A 23,829-nucleotide genomic window follows, 5' to 3' on the forward strand; every position below is an offset into this window, starting at 1 on the left:
ATTCATTAAATCTCATAGCATACTCAAAGAAATTTGACCATATGCATTGACTGTATTAAAATTGTAACCTTGAGATTATTTTAAATATGCCTTGATTTTCGCACCTAAAATTCTTGTTTACATATAATCTGTAGTTTAGGCAATACGACATAAATAAATATATATATATATATATATATATATATATATATATATATATATATATATATATATTTATATTGTATTTAGGTAATAGACTTATTTAATTTCAATAAACATTGAATTACAAAAAGTACTTGCTCCGCCGGGAGTCGAACCCGGATCTCTCACTTGCCGTGTGAATGTGCTACCATTACACCACAGAGCGCTTATTTTTTCCGATTTAATTATTTTGTATTTGGCCGTATCTGTCACATATGCGTATATATATATATATATATATATATATATAATTTCAATAAAATATTGAATCGCAAAAAGTACTTGCTCCGCCGGGACTATTGCCACTTATACAAATTTAATGAATGTATATATATATATATATATATATATATATATATACAAGTACTTTTTGTGATTCAATGTTTATTGAAATTAAATAAGGCTATTACCTAAATACCATATAGATAAATATGTATATATTTATATGGTATTGCCTAAACTACAGATTATGTGTAAACAAGAATTTTAGGTGGGAAAATCAAGGCATATTTAAAATAATCCTCAAGGTTACAATTATATATATATATATATATATATATATATATAAGTAGATAAGAATATAAGGTTCCTAGCGCACTTTCGGAGCCAACAGAAAATCAAGGGAAAATACTTTTTAAAGGACAATAAACGAATCTGTAAAATCAAACAGTAACTCACGAATGAAAAAATTACCGAATCTATAGCTGTTTGCTTCTACTTTCTTGAGCAGTTTTAATGTAAAATCTCCTTAGAATCAATCTATTGGTCTGCTATGAATAAACTATAAATTAAAACTTATAAACGGAAATGATGGAATTTGCTAACAATCACTCGAGAAGTCGGGGAGAATGTGAGTAAAACCACATTCTTTTCACGAGGTTCATTATTTATCTTTTCCAAGTGCACTATAAAATCATCGAGGATTTCTGGCTTAAAATCGTAGAGAAATTCAACATCCAGATAATGAAAAAATACAGGTAAAATCTTCTCATAATAAACGTGTGTATCGATACCTACAAACCTAATGTATTCTTTGAAAAGGAAAATAATTTTTTCAAGGGTTAAGAGAGATAAGTAAAAGTTTTTATTTATTTTCCTAAACTCTGTAACAAATTTTGTTTGTTTTTCACCTCCGTATTGTAATTTTGTAAGCAGATTATTCAAATGTGTTAGTTTATTTCGAAATTTCTTAGGTTTAGGTCTTTCGTACAAAATTAAATTACAATCTCTACAAACTAAATATTTTTTATCAATAATTTCTCCTCTATTATAACACTTGTAACAGTTGGCATTATACTCTTCCATTAAACAAAAATATTTTTTGTTATAAATGGAAATTATGGAACTAACTCTGCCGAGATATAAATTTTTCAGCGCAAATGTTTATGTTTATATTTCAACTACCGAGGTAAAAAGAAATGATTTTATTTTATTATTCAACTATTTAGGATATGTTGTCTATGATTACAAAGATTATTCCGGAAGAAATCGAGATTTTTCATCAGCGAAAGAGTATATTTTTGAAGTTTTAGAATGAATGAAAGAGAATAATATGAACATCATCAATTATTGTTAAAGACATACAAAATGAGTGTTGTTTAGTGTGCGTGTTTTTGCGATACCTACTTAACTTCTAAGAAATTAGGAATGGGAGAAGAAGAAAGGTATCATACGTTTTATTTCAATCAACTCTAGATTTGTGAAGTCTGCTGAGAGCGTTTGTACCACTAACGCTTGACCTCGAATCTCATTTTATTGAAACATGTGAGGCGTTTGTGTCACTAACGCTTGACCTTGCTTTGCTCACACCGTGTGCGACAATGAAATCACTGTAAAAACACTTAATTCTGTATTACAAATGAACACTATTTTTCACACAATGTTTTTATCACAGTTTAGAATGTCTACACAAATTCACAATCTTCTTGTAATGTCTTTTTTCGAGAATATAATAGAAACTTATTAAATATGAAGGACAACGCCCAGTGGAAACAATTCACTTCACTTTTAACAAGAAACACAGATCTTCACAGCAATCTTATTACTTTATAAAGTCCATATCTTCTTTCTTCAACTCACAAATACATTAGAATCTTCTAAATAATGATATATCTTGTTAAATTTCGTTAAAATAGAGGAGGATTACACATGGCTAGCTATACGTGGCCAACGCCCAGCAAGAGATGAAGACGAGATGTAGTGTTACCAACATGTTAAAATGAAATGTCTCAATTCCCTAGAACTGTTATAGTTTCCAATGTATATTAAATAAGTGAATATCAATATTTACTGTATTTCAAACCTTGTTGTTCAAAAACCACTCAACCGAATTAATGAAATTTGGTACACATATAGTAAATACTTAACTCTTTCGACTTAACTTATCCATAAGGGTGAAATCATCCCCTATTTCTTAATGTTCATAAAAAAATATAAAAAATTATCAGAAAAATCTGAAACTTCAAAAACAAGCGAGTTCAACTTAAAATTTCATGAAAATAAAAAAATTTTCAAAATCTACCCCCATCATCCCTTATCTTAAAACTCTTATATATCGAGAACTATTGGAGCTTTTTTGATGAAATTTGGTATATAGGTTCAGTAAATATTGAAATATTTTTTAAAATCATCACTTCCGGTCCATGACCTTGAAATAGTTTTTTTTTCCTAATATCATCCCTATTTTTCAAAGTTTTTTAATGCAATTTAAAATGAATACTTTTATCAATGTCTTTAACAATTCTATAAAGTTTTAAAACTATCCGACGAATAATAGTGAAAATAACGCGATTTTTACTGAATTTCTCTAATATCGTTCTTAATCACATCATAGGCTAAAAATTTATCAGAAACCACAACAACATAACAAATCGCGTTTGTAACAGCATTTTGAAAATCCATATTGATAATTATATCGTTCTTTGAACCAAAAATATTTGTCAAACTCTTTGTTGTATCAATGACATAAATAGGTCTATTCGCTAAAAATTCTTTAGGATTGTAATACATTTCCTTATTATTACAGTAAACTTTCTTAAAATCTTGATACATGTGATATATGATTCTGAAAAGACCTCCTGAAATGTTTAAATTTTGTAATTCATCTGGATAATAAGAACCGTTCAATTTTACTCTGATATTTTTTACATTCAAACTATCAAACTTTGAAGGATTTTTTTTCTTGATTATTCTGTCTATCTGTTTTGAAAACCTATGATAACGAACTTGGTATTGAAGATATTTCTATAAATATTTGTAATATCGAACGAATAAGTTGTTCCGGAAATACCTTTTTGTTCAATACATTGCCAATCTAGAAAATTAAACATAATGTTTTGACTTTTTGTAATTTCATCAATCAACCTAATTTTACTAGTGGTTTTATAATCAATCATTGGAACTCTAATAAAAAAATCTGTAATTGTTATTTTTCCATCAACAGGCATAACATTTCCAGTTGCAGTCTTCAGAATCACATCATCGTCTTCTGCTCTTATAAAACTTAGATAAAAATCCTCCTTTATAGATCGGAATAGTAACATTTTCAAAAAATCCTAATCCAAAATAAGTTAAATTTCCAGCTGCTTCAAAAACACCAAATTTAAAATCTGATTTAAAGCCATTAGAAGTTTGAGAAATAACATCACTTTTTGAATACGAAATAGTTCCTTTAATTGTGCTTAATTGGCCACAGTTTTCGACTTCTTCTATCAATTTATTGTGTTTTCTTACTTCAATCTTAGAAAATAAAAACTGTATAAAATTATCGATTAATCTAACATTATCAGTTCCAAGATATGCTTGACCATCTTGTTTTGTTAAAGTTCCAGAAATATAAAACTGGAAGTTAGACGAGCAAAAATTATCTCCAAAATCAATATTAAACTCAGTTCTTTTATTCGGTTCATTCAAATGTTGTTTTACTAATTGGATAGAAATTTTTAAACTCCGCCCTTTCAATATCACTAGCATATTTTCTGTAGTCCGCCATTTAATAAGAGAAAATTTAGAAATTTTAAACATCATGTATAAGAAAGATATCATTTTCATCGATCTAATGTACGTTTTTATAAGAAAAGATATAAATGTTAGTAAAATAATTAAAAAGATTAGAGTCATTTTTAATGATCTACTTCGTCATATTCGGGATTCTCTTCCTTAAATTTTGCAATTTCGGCCACATATTTCAATAAAATCTGCACAGGATAGTAACCACTATCTATAATATTATTCCAATCAACTGTATCTTTATTTTCATCCAAAAATTTTATACTCAAGTGTTGATAGAGACAAAGAACAGACATATGATCTTTTAATTGATAATGTATATTTTCTTGAATGAACTCTGGGACAGATTTTGATATTTTGCAATGTTATACCAATTCAATTTGTTTACGTATAATCTCATCATATCTTCGGATAATTCATATTTTTGAGAAATATCATCCCAATGTTCTTTTTTCAAATCTCTTTCGTGTTGCATTATAAAAAGATCGAAAGCACTGTAATGTCCCGCCATCTCTATTTATTAAGAAAAAAATTTCAAGTTTTTATAAATTGGCTCTTTTTAGCGTTACATTCAGCACATTTTCCAGAAACTCTTTCAACTCCATTGATGTTTGCATAGTATTTTATATCATTTGTTGCAGTTTTTTCTTTACATCTCACACAGTATATGAGCGCCATTTATATAAGGAAATTTTATCATGCATAAAAACCCTACGCGAATACCTATTTCAATAAGATCTTCCTCCCACTTATTAAGTTTTTCTTCTATTTTTTGAAATTTGTCAGCATAAGAATCATTGTATTCAACAAATTTATGACCAATATTCTCAAAAGTTTTCGTAGCATCTAAACTAAACTTATCAAAATACTCATTAAATTTAGTAAGTTTTTCATTAACCCATTAGTGCCCAGTGCCCACTTTTGTGGGCGCTGCATTTTAAAATACGTCACAATACACTAAAAATTTATCGAGGGAAATTTGGTGCTGGAATATGTCTGGTTGGCCACTCTGCACTCACTAAAGCACCTGGTGTACTGTAGTTGGCAGTTGTTTACAAATGACAGCTCTGTTTTTTTGTGTATTCTAACCTCAATGGATCAAAACAACAGGTAAGTAATACTATAATATTTTAAATACAATCTTATAAAATCATAATGTTATGTTTGCTTTTACATAGACTTAAACTAATATGTTTTTATAGTTTAGCCCTTAAATTCAAATAATTGTAAGAATAATTTGTAGTTAAAGTGAACTGTGCCCACTTTTGTTGGCAGTGGGCACAAGAGAGTAGGGGTATTTTTTCATCAATCTGCCAACATATGTTGGCACTGGGCATATATGCTGGTGGTGTTTTATTATTATTTAATGGTATATAACATGAATCAAACTGGTAAAATTATGATTCACTGGGTAGTAAAAATAAAGGCCTATGTAACTGTAAAAATCCGATTCATTTATTTTTCATATTTTTAATACGTAAAACTAAGATTGATCAGGGGGTTTTGAGTTCTTTGAATTCAAGGCTATTGTTTTGCATGATATAAATTTATGGTTGATATGTAATATTTTTGCTCCTTTACAGGTTAAACGTTGAAGAAGTCACTGCCTTATTCGATGAAGTCGACTTTCTGGAGGCTGATGTTTTTATTCAACCGCCTGAAAACCCTCTATTGAGTGATGAGGATAGCGGTGACGAGGGCGACACCGACTTCACTCACTTCACAGGAAATCAACTGCGTGGAGCCGCAGAGTTAAAGGCAAAACAGTTCACAAATGATGGTATTGTACAAGTAGATGTATGTACAGAACAAGACATAGTTGATAACAATCTAAGCGGCGAGTCTTCATTACCTATAACTGTAATTCCGAAAGCAACTGTGTCTACATTTAAATCGGTACAATCAGACTCTTTACAAAGACAATACATACCTACAGAACCAAGCACTTCTCAATCTTTACAAATGAACAATATAAATCAATCACAATACCTTTCCATCTCAGTCGCTCCCAAGTTTGAAAAGAAAAATTAAAACAAAAACCGAGTTCCCACAAGTCAAATGCAAGAAAAAAGACAAAAACAGATAAACAAAGAACATGGAATAATGTTGACATTCCTAATAAGCCTGAGAGGGAATTTGAAAGGCCTTCGTGGCTCGAAAAAGATTTCACTCCAACAGAAATGTTTGAAAAACTTTTAACTAATGAGATTATCGAACATGTTGTTGAGAGTACTAATATTTATGCCTTGCAAAGTGGTAATGAATCTTTTAATGTTTCAATAGAAGAAATGCGCATATTCATGGTAATATTGTTTCTGAGTGGATATTGTATTGTACCACAGAAGAGGATGTACTGGGAATTATCTCCGGACACTCATCATGACACTGTGTCAAAAGCTATGAGCAGAAACAAGTTTGAAGAGATTCTTCGATATTTTCATGTCTGTGATAATGCAAATTTAGATGTCTCAGATAAATTTGCCAAAATACGTCCTTTGTGGAATATGTTGAATGAACGATGGCTTCAAGCTTACCCTGGCGATGCAAATATAAGCATCGACGAATCAATGGTTCCATACTTTGGACGACATGGTGCTAAACAGCATATACACGGGAAACCTATACGGTTTGTTTACAAAGTTTGGTGTGTATGTACCCGCCTGGGGTATTTGATTCAGGCTGAACCATACCAAGGTAAGAAAACAGGTAACACCATCCCTGAAATTGGAGTGGGTGGTTCAGTTGTAATAGATATCCTTAGTGAGCTGCCTCAAAACAAGACATACAGTATTTATATGGATAACTTTTTTACCTCTTTAAAACTACTAGATTATTTGTCAGAAAAGGGGCACGATGCTACAGGCACAATAAAGGCTAACCGAGTTGAAAATGCCCCACTCAAGGAAGCAACTGTTTTGAAAAAGGAATCACGAGGTTCATACGATCAACTTACTGAACAAAAAACAGGTATCACCTTGGTAAGGTATAATGACAACAATGTTGTAACTGTTGCTTCAACAAGATGTGGCGTACAGCCCATGGGTAAGGCCAAGAGATGGTGTCGTGTGGCAAAGCGTCAAGTTGATGTTCAACAGCCTGCCTGTATCATAAATTACAACACTTACATGGGTGGGGTTGATCAACTTGACCAGATTATATCAACCTATAGAATTGGCATTAGAAATCGGAAATGGTATTGGGCACTTCTAGCGTACCTTTTAAATGCTACAATGAATAATGCTTGGCAATTATACAGGCTCACCCCAAAAGGAAGAGAAGATCCCAAAGACCTACTGTCCTTTATAAGACATATTGTGCAGACATACTTCCAGAAATATACCCCACAACGTCAGAGAGCTTCCCGTGTGTCTGTCACTGGAAAAGAACGGGTTGAAGAAAGTGTGCGGCTTTCCAACAGTCTTCATGTCCTGGAAACTAACCCGACACAAATACGATGTGGCCTCTGTAGAAAGAACACATGGAAAAAGTGTAAACAGTGTCTTGTTGGATGTCATATAAAATGCTTTGAAAACTTTCACTCCTGAACTTGACAACATGTATGTAAAAGGTCCTGCCATTTGTAACATTTTTTAATTTTTCTTAATCCTTAATGGTTTTTATATATTTTGTAATAAAATAAACAGAATATATGATACAATTGTAGTGGTTATTTACCTAACCTAAACCACTAACTCTGTATTTTTTTAACAATTGCTTAATAACTTTGACCCTACCCATGTATGCCCAGTGCCCACATTTGTTGGCACCTCATAATATAGCATTTAAGTATATACTGAGCCTAATACACATATATTTGGTGTTTATAGGACTAATTTGTTACAATATTAAAGAAAAATCTAAATCTGAGAAAAAAAAGTTCCTGGGCACTAATGGGTTAATTTCACCAACATCGTCTACTGATCTTTTACTTCTTTCATCAAGTTTTTCATAGACTTCTGTTGTAAAATCTTTAACATGCTGTTTATGATTCTCATAATTTTGTTTTAGTTCATTAAACATTTTAATAGGATCTTCTAATTGAATCATTACAACAACATCAAATGGATTAATTCCTTTACTAACATTGCTAATTCTTTTTCCTTTAAAATCTAAGGCATTTTTAATATTCGGATCATGTAAATCAACAATATCGATGTTTTCTGACAATTTTAGAGGTTTCAAAATTTGTTCTTTAACAACATCATGTTTGTCAATACCAGGTCGAACACCGACAATTCTTTTTTTATTAGCCAAACTAACATAATTCTTTTTAACTTTGATCGCTTCAGTAATTTTATCAGCTTTATCGATATGAGACATTAAATTGGTAAATAATTTTTTTACACCATCATCAACTTCTTTTTCCAATGTTTTTGTTTTATCAGCAACTTCATTTGAAGTCATGAAATTTGCAAGTTTGTTATCATATTCTGCTTTAAAATCTTCAATCTCGACAGCAAACATATCTGAATCTGGAAAGTTTTGTAATAAATTTTCTAACTTGTTATCAAACTCATTTCTCAAACCATCAAAATTCAAACTATTATCTACATTTTGAATAATTTGTGTTCCAAATACGTCAAAAATATTTTGTGAATCCATATTTATTAAGTAATAATTTGTTGACAACTTCTTTAAAATCTTTACCATTACTCAGTTCATTCAAAACAAAAACACATAAATGACCACAAATTGGGGGATCTTTATAATCTTGAATCTGAGAATCTTTGTAATAAAGGTTTGATTTTTTCAAATATGTAATCAATTCTATAGGTGGTTTGTCCTCAATTCTTCCATACGAATCAAAATAACATGCATTCTTATCATTTTTATAATAACAAATCCAATGCGTTCCACTTCCCATAATCGAGTCTAAATTCACAATTCCACATTCAAATTTCTTAACTTTTTCAGGTAATGTATCTCTCATGAAGATTCCTCTAAAATGTTTAATATTTTTGCAGATTTCTTCCAATTCCCCGAATGTTAAAGGTTTAAATTTTTTTTCAATGTTTGATTTCACGTAATTCAATGTTTTTTCATCTAATCCAGATCCTGTAACATCTTCCAACTCTTTATCTAACCAATTTAAAATGTTTCGAACAATAGGAATCACATCTTTTTTAACGATTGGAGCAGATTTACGAACATAAGGAACAACATTTTTAACAACTGGAATATTTTTCTCCAAAATCTAATAAATCTTTCAAAAGTCCACCATTTTTAAGTTCTTTCAACTGATTATAAGAAAATTCTATTCTGGTTCCTTTATTGTTTTTCTTATGTTTTTCTAATTTATAGTATTGTCTATTTGTTAAAAATATCTTATCTTCGCCATTTTTTTAGTTGATCTATTTTAAATTGAATACTAACGGGTATTTTTTTCTTAAAAGCGGATTTTATTTTTTCTTTCTGATTTTTGCTGAAATTTACGTTCACCTCTCCATTTATGTAGTTAAAATTTCAAGTTCTCTTCTCTTCGATTCCCATTCCTAGTTTCATCTTTTTCCTCTTCAAAAACATTGCTCCAGCTGTTGGAAGCGCATCAAATCTTTCACCTAAACTAGCATCTTTTGATAAAAATATATCCTTTGCTTTATCTTGCAAAATTTTATCTGCTATATGTCTGGAATTTGTGTCTCTATGTTTTGCATAAAAAATATCGTGTTCCGTAGCAGCTTGATCTAATTTATTTATACCAGGATCTCCTCTTTTTAGTCTTTTTTCGAGTTTTGTGCCAGGCCCCAGATACTGATAAGTTGGTACGTGTAATTCAAAAGGTAAATTGTTGATAAAATCATTCAAAAGTCCACTACCCTCAATCATAGATGAACTTATTGCCGGCAAAAATTCGTTTTAAATATTTACTTCCATCAGGTTTTTCAATCATTTCATCAAGTTTGTTCGAAATAAAATCCTTAATCGCTTTCTTTTCGTTCAAAAAATTGTTGTTTCCAGCCTTTTCTTGAGCATTAATATAATTTATAATTCCATCCAGTTTTGTAAAATCGTCGATATATCTGTATTCAATCTTATTATCACTGTATTTTCTTACACCTGATCCTTCGATTCGTTTTTTTCCCCAAATTGGTTTAATTAATTTAATATATTTTTTACCTCTACTTGACTTAGGCTTCTTAGTAGATGGATCATTATTTTTGTAAATTGAGTCAGATTCCCATAAAATTTCTGTATACTTTTTCAAATCTTCTTTCAGAATATAAATTATCTTTTGGAGCGTCATAGTCTGTTAATAATCTCCATAAACCTTGAGTTCCTTCATATGTTTTTTCATTAATAATGATATCATTATGCTCAAAATTAACGGGTAAATTTCCAATCATAAAACTTTTCTTTTTTTTTATCCCAATACAAACCAAATTTATCATCTTTTACTCTAGGAAGGAATTTTTTACCAATTTCACCAATTATTATATCCGTTGTTCCAGGACTTATTGGTTCAACTATGGTTGAGTCTTCAATGATTCGAGGTCTAAATGGTGTTTGAAGATGGTAATTTTGGCAAATCAAACTCTTCTACTTCAGATTCTGGAATTGAAATATCAGCAAATTGTCGTACAACTGGAACCAAATTCATCAAATTTCGATTTTCGCTTAAAACGTTTTCAATTTTACCTTCAACATTTTTAATTGCAGAAGTTACAGGTTGATTAATTTTTTGAATAAATTCTTGTTCTTTTTCATCAATTCGAATCTGTTCTTTAAATTCTTTGATTAATTTCTTTTCGATTTGATCAAGTTTTTTCGCTTCTTCAGAAGGAACGTAAAAACGTGAACGTGGAACGTAAAATCGTGAACGTGGAACGTAAAAACGTGAACGTGGAACGTAAAAACGTGAACGTGAAACGTAAAAACGTGAACGTGGAACGTATAATCGTAAACGTGGAACGTAAACGTGAACAGATTTACCGTTTTCAGTTGTTTTCATAATGTAAATAAAAAGTAAAGATAATGTAAAAATAATTGTAACAAATATTTTATCAAGTAGATTTGTTAGACCACTGAGCAGCATTTATATTAGAAAATGTATTCAAATATTTACCATTTTTAGGCTTCAAAGTTAGATTAATAGTTAAAAATCCATAGTCTTCTTTCCAAATTTTATCAAATAATTCATTAAAGTGGTTAAAACTGATATCAGATCCCACATAATTGTTGTAAATCTTTCTCGAATAGTGATCGTCTTGCATAAAAACACACAATATATTCAAATTATTTCTAATAACTTGTTTATCAACCTTTGAAAAGCATTGGGAAAGATAGATACAAGATATGTTTTTGTGACGAGACATTACGAAATATTCCTTAATAACGTCCTGATTTTCCAAAATACAATCATCAAAAACGATTGACGAATTGGGTTTACATTCGCTTAACGGAACTATGTCCTCAGAAGCATTGTAAAAATGTGATATTTCTTTGCTTAAGTTCTTCTCAATATTTTTGAATCTTTGTTGTAATTTTTTGTATGCGTCTTGTTCTAAAGATTTACTAAAAACATACAAATTGGAATAAGGAATCAACCTATTGTAGATAAAATTCAATAATAAAGTTGTTTTTTCCACATCCACTTGAACCAACAATTAACAATCTGATTGGTTGATCTTTCTTATTTTCTTCAAACGTTTGAAGTTTTATCTGATCTTTGTGCTTTAAAAATTTCTCCATTTAAATAGCGAAAATGAAGCTGTTCAAGTTGACTTCAGAAAGCTCTAAATTAGTTTTAAACTTGGAACATCCTATTCATTTAGAGGAAGAATCAAATTATTTTATCGGTTTAAGCGGTTTTTATTCTGACAATTTTGTAATAAATATTAGTGAAAGTTCTCCTTATTGTATAGGATTTAGTGAGAAGAACATAACAAAATATTATGGTTTAAACAAAGGATATTATACCTTCGATCAAATAAAAAATTCCCTTAAAAATTATCTGAAAACATTCAAACAATCAGATAAATCTTTAAACTTTGACGAAAACAAGTTTGAAAATGCAAAAAAATTATCTCTCTAATAAAATTCAAATAAAATCACCAGTAAGAATAATGTTTTCAGCAATTATTGTAGATTTATTAGGGTTTGTTCAAGAAACTATTGAGCCAAATCAGGTATATTTAGGAAATAAAACGCCAAAATTTAGACCGTTCGATGTAATTGAAGTACATTGTAATCTCGTTGAACCTAGTTTTGAAAATCATACCGAACATCTTCACAAAGAATCTGAAATTTTGTACACACTTTTCCCAAATGTTGCTTATGGATCAAAAATCAGTGAAAAAACCGAATGAAATCGATTATATTCCAATTAGAAAAAAATAATAACAGAATTCAAAAAATCTCTCTAACTATACAAGACTCTGAGGGAAATTTATTAAATAATGAGAGTAAAGCAACAATATATTTAAGATTGAAAAAGGAATAAAAATGAGTTGATGATGATGACAAAATTCAATATTTTTACTTAAAAAACAAGGGGCTATTCGAATGGCCCCTTAACAATCTTCATCCTGACACTGTTTTTATCAATGAATCTGGCCTTTCTCGAAATAAAAATTACTAGTTAAATTTCTTTTCTATCTAAATGGAGTCAGTTGTAGACCTACTCAAGAATCAACTTAGATTTAAAAGCAAACATATCTTTACAATTGTTGACGAAAATAATGAATTTTGGTTTAAGGCGAAAGATGTTGCAGAGGTGTTAGAATATAAAGATACGAAGAAAGCAATTAAAGAACATGTTAAAGAAAAATATAAAAAAAGCTTCGAAAACATACATTCTGAAGGTAGAGGTGATTCGCCCCCGCCTTCAAACTTTCAAAAAAAAACACTGTTTTCATTAATGAAGCAGGCATATATTCTTTAATCTTGAAATCTAAAATGAAAATAGCAGAAATGTTTCAAGATTGGGTTTTAGAAGAAGTTTTGCCAAGTATTCGTAAATTTTGTGAGTACAAACTTGAAAACAAGATTAAATATTTAGAGGACGAAGTTAAACGCAATGCAAAATTAAAGATGAAATAAAAACGGAAATAATCGCAAAACAAAGTGTAAAAATTGACTTAATGAAACCAGACCTTGTTTGTAAAGATTTTGATAAGAAAAAAACACCATGTTTTTGTATTAATTAAGAAGAATCACATGTGGGAATATCCTTATTACGTTATCAGAGCTCAAAAGAGAGAAATACCGAAAAGATTGAAAGAACTTGAAATTGATTACCCAGAAATGGAAATTTTATTAAGATATGGAGATCCAAATAGTATAAATCTCTACAACCAAATGAAAGAATCTTTGAATATTTTTATACAACGGAAATCATTTTGCTACAAATATGGCAGAATCTCGACTGATTTATAGAATATCGAAATTACACTATGAAAATGTTTCTAAATTTTACTAAAAACTCTCGATTTATTATATTTTTGTTTGTAAATGTTTAGCATAACTAGGTAACCATTGTAGAATTTTTTTTTTCATATTCACAAGGCATTTCGTTTTTATAACTTTCGCTGTCTAAAGTTAATTTGTCCATTTTATCATATAATTCCTTACAATAACAGTACAATCCGTCTTTTCTATTCTCTTCCTTTATAAAATTCTTGACACTTTGTACATTTCTTTTGAGACTCCATTTATATAGAAAAAATTATTACACGATGAAAATGTTACTAAATTTTTATTAAACTCTCGAATTATGATATTTTGTCTGTAAATGTTTTTGAAGATAAGGTAACCATTGAATGATTCGTCCACACTCGCAAAGAGTCGGTTTCTTTTGACTTTTTCTAATAATTCCTATTGCACAATCTTTACAATATGTATGTTTTTTATCTTTACTATAATGCCAGTTATTAAATTCAGAAATATTTTTAATTTCTTTACAAAAGTAACACTTTTTCTCTTCTAAAGTTAATTTGTTCATTTTATCGTATAATTCTCTGTTATATTTACTACGACAATCTTTACACATAGACCCTATTCCTCCTTTTTTACTCTTATTTGTATGAAATTTTTCAAAATATTTATATTCTTGACAAATTGTACACTTCTTTTGAGCCTCCATTTATATACAAAAAATTATAGCTTTGACTTTCTCAATTCATATTCATAAAACTTTCCGGTTATTTCTTCATTAATTTAAATCTTTTATACTATAAGTTTACAGGATCTGTGTTATTAATTTGATAAATCACAAAGATTTCTCTTGACCAATTGTTCTTATATTTGTTCGAAAATGTTTGTTTTTTACTAACAATTCTTACATGATCATTGATTTTTAAATTTAGTTTTCGTGTGAATTTCTGGTGGAATATACTTGAAAACGGTCTCTAATAACTCCTTTTCTGCATCCTTATCTACGTCTTTGGGCCTCATTTTTTATTGTGCTGTGAACTGTATCGTTATAATTGTTTACGATTTTTTAGAAGAATATCGATCCATTTAAAGTTTTTATTAATCTCAAAAATTACTTTCATTCTTTCATTTTGAGTTCTGTTATATCTCTCTACAATACTTGATTTCTCTTCGTTTTCAGTATGATAAATCTTAATGTTGTATTTTTCTCAAAACATCGTTAAATTCTTTATTTTTAAACTCTAAACCCTTATCTGTATGAAGTAGGTTAGGAGGTTTGTGATTGATCCTTATGGCATCTTTTACTATATTTTCGAAAGCTTTTGAAACATCCTTGCCGTTTTTTCTTTTGATAGCTCTTGACCAAGCATATTTTTGAGAAAGTATCAATAACATTTAACATATACTAAAATCCATCATTTTGATCTGAATAGTTAGATATTATAAACTAAATCTGCTGCCCATAAATCTTCAATTCCTAAAGTTATAAATTTTTCTCTTTTTAAACTTTTTTCGTACTGGTGCATGAATTTCTCTAGCTTCAATCTCGATTTCTTCCTTATTCCTTAGATTCTTTCTTTACTTGTTTTTCATAAGGATTCTTTATAAATTTACTCTTATTTGTCTTACATTTTGAACATTTTGCTGCAATTCTATACAATCCGTTTTGAGTTTGAACAATCTTAGAATCTATATTTTTCGTTTTCTTTTTACACTTGTGACAGTGAATTAAATCATCTTCCATTTATATATCAAAGTTTCCAACTTTGTTTAACTCTTCTAAAATATCTGTTTTAATTTCGCCTTTATATCCATACGGTACTGCATCGATCTTATTTTCTAGGACAATTCTCTTATCATCTTTAGCGTTCAGTGCTAACTTGTTTATAGTAACAGTGTACAACTCATGTTTGTAGCTTTTGATTACTGTCATCTCCCTAAATTCTTCTTTATCTTCGAACAAACATTTCTTCAAGTTTTCGATATTTATTGTTTTATTTACAACGCTTCTCTTAATCCCTTTGCATCTTACTGGATTTTTGTCTAGATATTTGTACGAGTACATTTTCGATCTCAATCCACAAAATTCTTCTAAAACTTCGCTATTTAACTCATCTTTAAATTTCCCTATTACCTTCTTATTTTTAGTAGTGAAACATTCGTGATCTTTTGGATAATCACTTGTATCAAAGTCATCTATATTTTCTTTAATAATTTTAAAAGGATCTCGTTTCAATTCTAGGAAATAACTGTCTGTATCCATGTAACACAGATTCAAATCTGGGTCAAACTTCTTTAATTTATCGTAATAAAACTCGTTCATTAACAATTTTGATAGGTCAAGAACTGAAAATCCTATGTAAATCGGTTTGTTAAATTTAACCTTTTGTTTGTACATGTGACTCGCTATACAGTTGTCGTCAAAGATATTAAAGCATTTGAAGTTAGTTTTCTTGGCCTGTTTCATTGAAAATTATTCATTTCCTAGTTTTATATCACATCTATTTCGCACATTTTCCATAGATTTTCCAAAAACTGAGTTGTTCATCAGCTTGTAAAAATCTTTCTCAAAGTCACTTGTAGCTTTGGTTCTCATGTTTGTGTTAAAATCAATGTACTTTTTCATAAAAGGCTTCTGATCGAACGCTATAACTCCTATTCACATGTTTCAACACCATCCCTTGTTCGAGGTAAAATTTCAAATTTTCTTGAATGAACAACGTATTCAGTTTTATCCAGTAAAGTTGTGCAAAGTTTGCTTTTTATAATGTTCGGGAGCAAGAGGTAAATCCTTGTGATGTTCATGTAAATTTGTTGGATATCCTAGATCAACTTCGAGAATATAGCCATAATCTTCGTCGCCAGTGAGTTCTAAAATTGTTTTTTGCCACTCTTCTTTTGTATATGTTTTAGGATTCATCCACTTGATATCACTAAACGGCAGTTTTTGCATAAGACCATAACCATAAAGGTTGTTTGCATCGACATAAAGTAAATAGTTTTCAGGTTTTGTCCTTATCGAAATCTTTCAAATATTTGTTATTTGCTTTGACATATCGCTTAATACATTGAGAAATACCTCCACGAATACCTTTTTCAATCATTAAATACATATTATAATCACTAATCAATTGTAATTTCTATTTTCGTTAATTTTAACAATTTAGACAAATGTTTCTGAAGTTTTAAAATATATCAGCGAGCAATAGAACATCTTGGATATTGTACAAAATCAGAGTAATTTTCCAAGATTTTTATCTTTTAATTTGTTCCAAACACTCAAGTAGTGTTGTTAATCTTTCTCAGATATGCTCTCGTCTGTCAAAAGTGAATAGAAATCTTGAATTTTCAGGTCTTCTGTGTAATCAAGTTTTCAATACTATCGATAAATTCGTAAGGGAAATATGCCTTTTCCAGATAGGATTTTAAAGATTTCTTCTTCGTCATTTGGTTGTCTATCTAGAATTGCGTTCAATATTCGTCCATCTTGTATAAAATGATTTGTATGCTTGAAATCATCTTTTTTGAGGTTTTTAGCTAACTTTTCAATAGATGATGCCATAAATCTGAACGTGTCTACGAATGAAAAATTTGATGAACTTTCTTGGTTTATCATCTTCAAACTCATACCCATATCCAGAATTTACAGAATAATTTATATATCGTTCATCGGTGTTTGCAATCAAATCAACGTTTCCATATTGTTTAGCCAATTCTTTTATGTACAAATGAGTATCGTAATTTTGACATATTGTGATAGAAAACTGGAATATTTTGAGGAAATTTTAGATTCAAGTTACAAGATAAATGAGCTGAACCTCTAAATTTACCTGTTAAATGACAATGATCTCGTACTTTTCTTCTTGTTTGATTATCAAAACCCTCGCATTCACAAATATGACAAAGACTAAAATTTTGGTACGCTAATTCTTCTTCTTCGGTCAATTTCATAGGTTTTTTGTTCTTAGAATTATATTTTGTAGCTATGTATTTCGATAATTTATTAAGCTCTTCAAACAATTTTGCAGGAACATTAGGCAAATCGTCTTCATTTTTGGCTCGATAACATATCGGTTTATACCTGCGATTTGTCACATTCGACACTAAATATAGAGTAAAACCATAAGGAATATGCTTCTGAATCTTGGTTGTAGTCGATTTTTGCGGATTGTTTTTGCATGTTGGAATCTTCTCTAATATGCTTTCAAAATCCATATAAATAACGTAAGGATGAGAAAATTTCTTTTGATAATTATTAAATGTTGTTGTTTGACCTGGAAATGGCATAATTGGTTTACAAACTCCATGTTGCTTGCAAATTTCTAAATGATCAGCTAAAGCACTATATTTGTAGAAATGACTCAAACATCTTTTACAAAGAAGTTTTTTATTTTTACATTTTGATAATTGAGAGAAAACGAGTTTATTTAAATCGGTTATCAAAACACAATGAGATTTGTCTTCTTGTTTAACATACAATAAGTCAATGTTTAACTCAGCGTCGTATATTTCAGAAATTTGTAATGGAACAATATTGAGTTTCTCATCATAACTGTAGATATTTATAGACATTTTTGGATATTTGTACTTGGAATTGTGACTTCGTTTTTCAAATAATTTTATATCTTTTAAGAACATTGGATACTCGAAACCTGAAAATATCTCGTCATTTACAAATTTTTCATATTGTTTTGATCTTTCGCAGTCTCTTTCGGGGTTTTCAATAGCACATCGGATAGAATAAATAAAGCAATAATCATCTTTATTTTTGATATTTATACAAGCTTTCTTATCTTTTATTTTCTTTGGCAAATCGATATATGATCCTGCGTTCATAAATTCGTGTTTATTAAGGCTCAAAACTAATTGTTTACAACTTTCAAATGTCCATCCAGAACCTCTATTTGGATGATTTGTCTGTTCTCGATGTGTTAATTTATTAAATTGCTTAGTAATAAAGTCGTTTACATCAAAGATCTCGTCTGCTTTTATAGTAAAGTACATTGGACACGTTTGTGTTTCACCGTTCACTAAAGTTCTTTTCGTATTCACATTCCAAAGAGATATAACCTTTACTATTTTTCACAGTGTCTTGAAATTTTTCTATTAAACTTTTAATTTCTGGCCTCATAATTGATAGATATTTGTAAATTGACATTGAATTATCGTTTAAATTTGTTAAAATGTATTGCTTGAAAAGACCGTGTATAGAGGATATAAAACTTCAACATCAACGATATTTTCGGATTTTTCATTAAGAGTTTTTATCAATTTCTTCGATCATTTTAGACTTAGTTTTATCGTTTGTTTCTATGGAAAATTTTTCAGCGATTGATTGAATTTTTTCATCTTTAAATAGATTGAGATATTTTTTATCTTCCTTAAAGTTTTTCTATAATTCTCGTAATTTTTCTATATTGTACATCTTTTCATGATCGACAATTTGATTTTCTTTAGCCCAATTCCTCAAATAATTCAGTTCACTTTCGTAAAGTTGTTTGTTTTTTAAATGGATTTTTGAGCTATAATGTCGATCATAGTTATGTTTTAGAATTTCTTTCTTACAAAACGGACATGTTACTTTTTCACCCTTCATTAATATAAGAAAAAATTTCAGTGTGTCAAGTTTCACTATTTAGTAAAATATCTTTTTGTTAAGGAAAATTTATCAACTTTTAAGCTTAAAGTTGGCAATAATTTGAGATAATTCAGTAGATTTTCAGGATTTTTCAAAAAAACTCTAATACTAGTGTGTAGGGACCTTAAAAAACCTTGATTATCTACTGAATTATCTCAAATTATTGCCAACTTTTAAGCTTAAAAGTTGATAAATTTTTCCTTAATAAAAAGATGTTTTACTAAATAGTGAAACTTGACACACTCAAATTTTTTCTATGTAAATGGAGCTACTAAAGGAATTAAATGAAGTTGGTGAGCTAAGATTTAAAGAATATAAGAAGTTGAATGAATTAGAAGAAAATAAGAAATACAAAATTTTGAATCTGGAGAAAATGAAAGATAAATTCGGGTTTACAATAATTGCCGAGTTGGAAGATTATAAAGTACACTTACCGAACAGATTTTTGACTGTTTTGGATGAAAAAAAGATTAAAGAATTGAATAAACATGATAAATTACACTTGGTTGTTACAGGAAAGAAGACTATTAAAGATAAAGACTGTGTTACTATCAATTTTGTAGAGTAGAAGATTTTTCGTTTATTCGTAGCAGACATTTCAAATAGATTGATTTGAGAAAGTAGAAGCAAACAGCTATAGATTCGGTTATTTTTTATTCGTGAGTTACAGATTCGTTTATTGTCCTTTAAACAGTATTTTCCTTTGATTTACTGTTGGCTCCGAAAGTGCGCTAGGAACCTTATATTCTTATCTACTTATATATATATATATATACATACAATGCTTGTAACGAACGAATAATGTACAAACTTTTACAGTAGTTCTACACTGACGTAAACTCTTATTTAAGTTATATATCCCATTTCTCAGTAATATATGTATAAAAATACGTGTTAAGTAAAGCATATGATTTTTGATGGGTAAAAAATACCTACTTTTTCGTTCCTTTGTTTGGTTACCATGTATACTTTATATGCTTTTGTATATTTACTTTTCATTGTGGCAATAATAATTTTCCAACTTCAAATAATCCTAAATATAACTCGTATAACTATCATAGCCTGTTTCTTTTTTCTTTTTTTTTTTTTTTGCATTTAGCATAACATATATCACTATAAATATCTTACAAAAACGTATTTCTGAGTCAGCAGACTCTGACGTGTTACAAGGGAGGGCGGAGTGTTTGAGGTATTCTTGCGCTGCTGATGTTTCTTTTATTGTAGATTGAGGTTATTCTGTTGTCAGCGATTGTAAAGGTGACGTGTTAGTTGTCCATCTTCCACGCTCCATCAATTCTTCTTATTCCGATCTTATCAAAATTTAATCTTTTCTAGACAATCAAACTTGTTTTAAGATTTTTCAGTATTTCGTATTATTTGTTAAACAGTTTATATTAGATTTTACATATAATAGTTTATTCCACTATATATCATTCTGAAATTTTTTACACAATATTAAGATATACTCACTTCTCTGAGAACCGAGAGTGAGAAACAAGTTTTAATGTGTCTATTAAAAATGTCCGCATATTTTATAGACAATACACATGTTAGTACAATATAGTAATAAATTAATCAAAAGTTTTATATTTATGTCTTGAGACCAATGTGTTTAATAATCATATATGGTTTTGAACTAATTTTGATTTTTTAATCGTTATTTATGTTGTTTTATGATACTATTTTTAAAATGAGTAGTATATTTTATTGTTTGGAATTCATAAGCACAATTACATTCTTAGAGTTTCCAGAGCTTTAATTTTACTACGAAAAGTTATATACTGAAATAAATTTATTAAAATGTTTACCGGGCTACACAGTTTGTAACATGTAAGCAAATCTGTTAATTAATTCTTTACGTGTTCTGTTAATTTTGTCAAAAAAATATAATTTTCCTCAATCTAAACGAAGAAAGCTCTTAAAACTTATTTAAGTGTTACATACTAATTTTCACTAAATCCAGTTTCTACGATTGCATATTATATACAAGCAAAATAATTGTGTTTAAGACTAATATACGTTACCATAGAAGTGAATTTTTTATATTAATGTCTTGAGACCAATGTGTTTAATAACCAGATATTGTTTTGAACTAATTTTGATTTTTTAATCGTTATTTTATGTTGTTTTATGGTACTATTTTAAAAATGAGTAGTATATTTTATTGTTTGGAATTCATAAGCACAATTACATTCTTAGAGTTTTCCAGAGCTTTAATTTTACTACGAAAAGTTATATACTGAAATAAATTATTAAAACGTTTACCGGGCTACACAGTTGTAACATGTAAGCATATCTGTTAATTAATTCTTTACGTTTTCTGTTAATTTTGTCAAAAAAAAAAAATTTTCCTCAATCTAAACGAAGAAAGCTCTTAAAAACTTATTTAAGTGTTACATACTAATTTTCACTAAATCCAGTTCTACGATTGCATATTATATACAAGCAAAATAATTGTGTTTAAGACTAATATACGTTACCATAGAAGTGAATTTTTTATATTTATGTCTTGAGACCAATGTGTTTAATAACCAGATATTGTTTTGAACTAATTTTGATTTTTTAATCGTTATTTATGTTTGTTTTATGGTACTATTTTAAAAATGAGTAGTATATTTTATTGTTTGGAATTCGTAAGCACAATTACATTCTTAGAGTTTCCAGAGCTTTAATTTTACTACGAAAAAGTTATATACTAAAATAAATTATTAAAATGTTTACCGGGCTACACAGTTGTAACATGTAAGCAAATCTGTTAATTATTTCTTTACGTGTTCTGTTAATTTTGTAAAAAAAAATATAATTTTCCTCAATCTAAACGAAGAAAGCTCTTAAAACTTATTTAAGTGTTACATACTAATTTTTCACTAAATCCAGTTCTACGATTGCATATTATATACAAGCAAAAATAATTGTGTTTAAGACTAATATACGTTACCATAGAAGTGAATTTTTTATATTAATGTCTTGAGACCAATGTGTTTAATAACCAGATATTGTTTTGAACTAATTTTGATTTTTTAATCGTTATTTATGTTGTTTTATGGTACTATTTTAAAAATGAGTAGTATATTTTATTGTTTGGAATTCATAAGCACAATTACATTCTTAGAGTTTCCAGAGCTTTTAATTTTACTACGAAAAGTTATATACTGAAATAAATTATTAAAACGTTTACCGGGCTACACAGTTGTAACATGTAAGCATATCTGTTAATTAATTCTTTACGTTTTCTGTTAATTTTGTCAAAAAAAAAAAATTTTCCTCAATCTAAACGAAGAAAAGCTCTTAAAACTTATTTAAGTGTTACATACTAATTTTCACTAAATCCAGTTCTACGATTGCATATTATATACAAGCAAAATAATTGTGTTTAAGACTAATATACGTTACCATAGAAGTGAATTTTTTATATTTATGTCTTGAGACCAATGTGTTTAATAACCAGATATTGTTTTGAACTAATTTTGATTTTTTAATCGTTATTTATGTTGTTTTATGGTACTATTTTAAAAATGAGTAGTATATTTTATTGTTTGGAATTCGTAAGCACAATTACATTCTTAGAGTTTCCAGAGCTTTAATTTTACTACGAAAAGTTATATACTAAAATAAATTATTAAAATGTTTACCGGGCTACACAGTTGTAACATGTAAGCAAATCTGTTAATTATTTCTTTACGTGTTCTGTTAATTTTTGTCAAAAAAAATATAATTTTCCTCAATCTAAACGAAAGAAAGAAAGCTCTTAAAACTTATTTAAGTGTTACATACTAATTTTCACTAAATCCAGTTCTACGATTGCATATTATATACAAGCAAAATAATTGTGTTACCAAGACTAATAAAGCAAGACTAATATACGTTACCATAGAAGTGAATTTTTTATATTTATGTCTTGAGACCAATGTGTTTAATAACCAGATATTGTTTTGAACTAATTTTGATTTTTTAATCGTTATTTATGTTGTTTTATGGCACTATTTTAAAAATGAGTAGTATATTTTATTGTTTGGAATTCGTAAGCACAATTACATTCTTAGAGTGTCCAGAACTTTAATTTTACTACGAAAAGTTATATACTGAAATAAATTATTAAAATGTTTACCGGGCTACACAGTTGTAACATGTAAGCAAATCTGTTAATTAATTCTTTACGTGTTCTGTTAATTTTGTAACAAAAAATATAATTTTCCTCAATCTAAACGAGGAAAGCTCTTAAAACTTCTTTAAGTGTTACATACTAATTTGCGCTAAATCCAGTTCTCAGATTGCATATTATATACAAGCAAAATAATTGTGTTTAAGACTATCATACGTTACCATAGAAGGGTCTTTTTAATTACTTTAAAATGCGTCACATACTGTTGGTGTGAAATCATACGTTTTTGAAAACGAGGTATAAAAATTCCAACGGTAAACATTACTATAGAATGGCAAAAGTACGATATCTACACAATACATGGTCAGAAATCACGTGACGGCAAAGAACAAGAGACAGCCCATTTCAGACCTAATTCAATTTCCTTGCTGAGGCCACCGTGCTTTTATTTATCGCATGTTTAATAGTTTTGATATCAAAATATATAAATTTTATAAAAAATTATAGAAAAATAGTTCACTAAGTACAT

General features: G+C 28.8%; 1 protein-coding gene across 1 annotated transcript; it reads left to right on the top strand.

Annotated features, from left to right (window-relative positions):
* Positions 1-5,281: 5,281 nt before the first annotated feature.
* LOC124371259 (piggyBac transposable element-derived protein 3-like) lies at positions 5,282-7,677 on the top strand (the record flags this gene model as incomplete). Its single annotated transcript, XM_046829594.1, has 3 exons — positions 5,282-5,298; positions 5,772-5,968; positions 6,211-7,677. Coding segments are annotated over exons 1-3 (1,681 nt in total), but the record flags the coding sequence as incomplete, so codon positions are not given.
* Between the last annotated feature and the right edge of the window lie 16,152 nt (positions 7,678-23,829).

The sequence above is a fragment of the Homalodisca vitripennis genome, unplaced genomic scaffold (assembly GCF_021130785.1).
Source record: "Homalodisca vitripennis isolate AUS2020 unplaced genomic scaffold, UT_GWSS_2.1 ScUCBcl_1175;HRSCAF=4464, whole genome shotgun sequence".
Taxonomy (NCBI): domain Eukaryota; kingdom Metazoa; phylum Arthropoda; class Insecta; order Hemiptera; family Cicadellidae; genus Homalodisca; species Homalodisca vitripennis.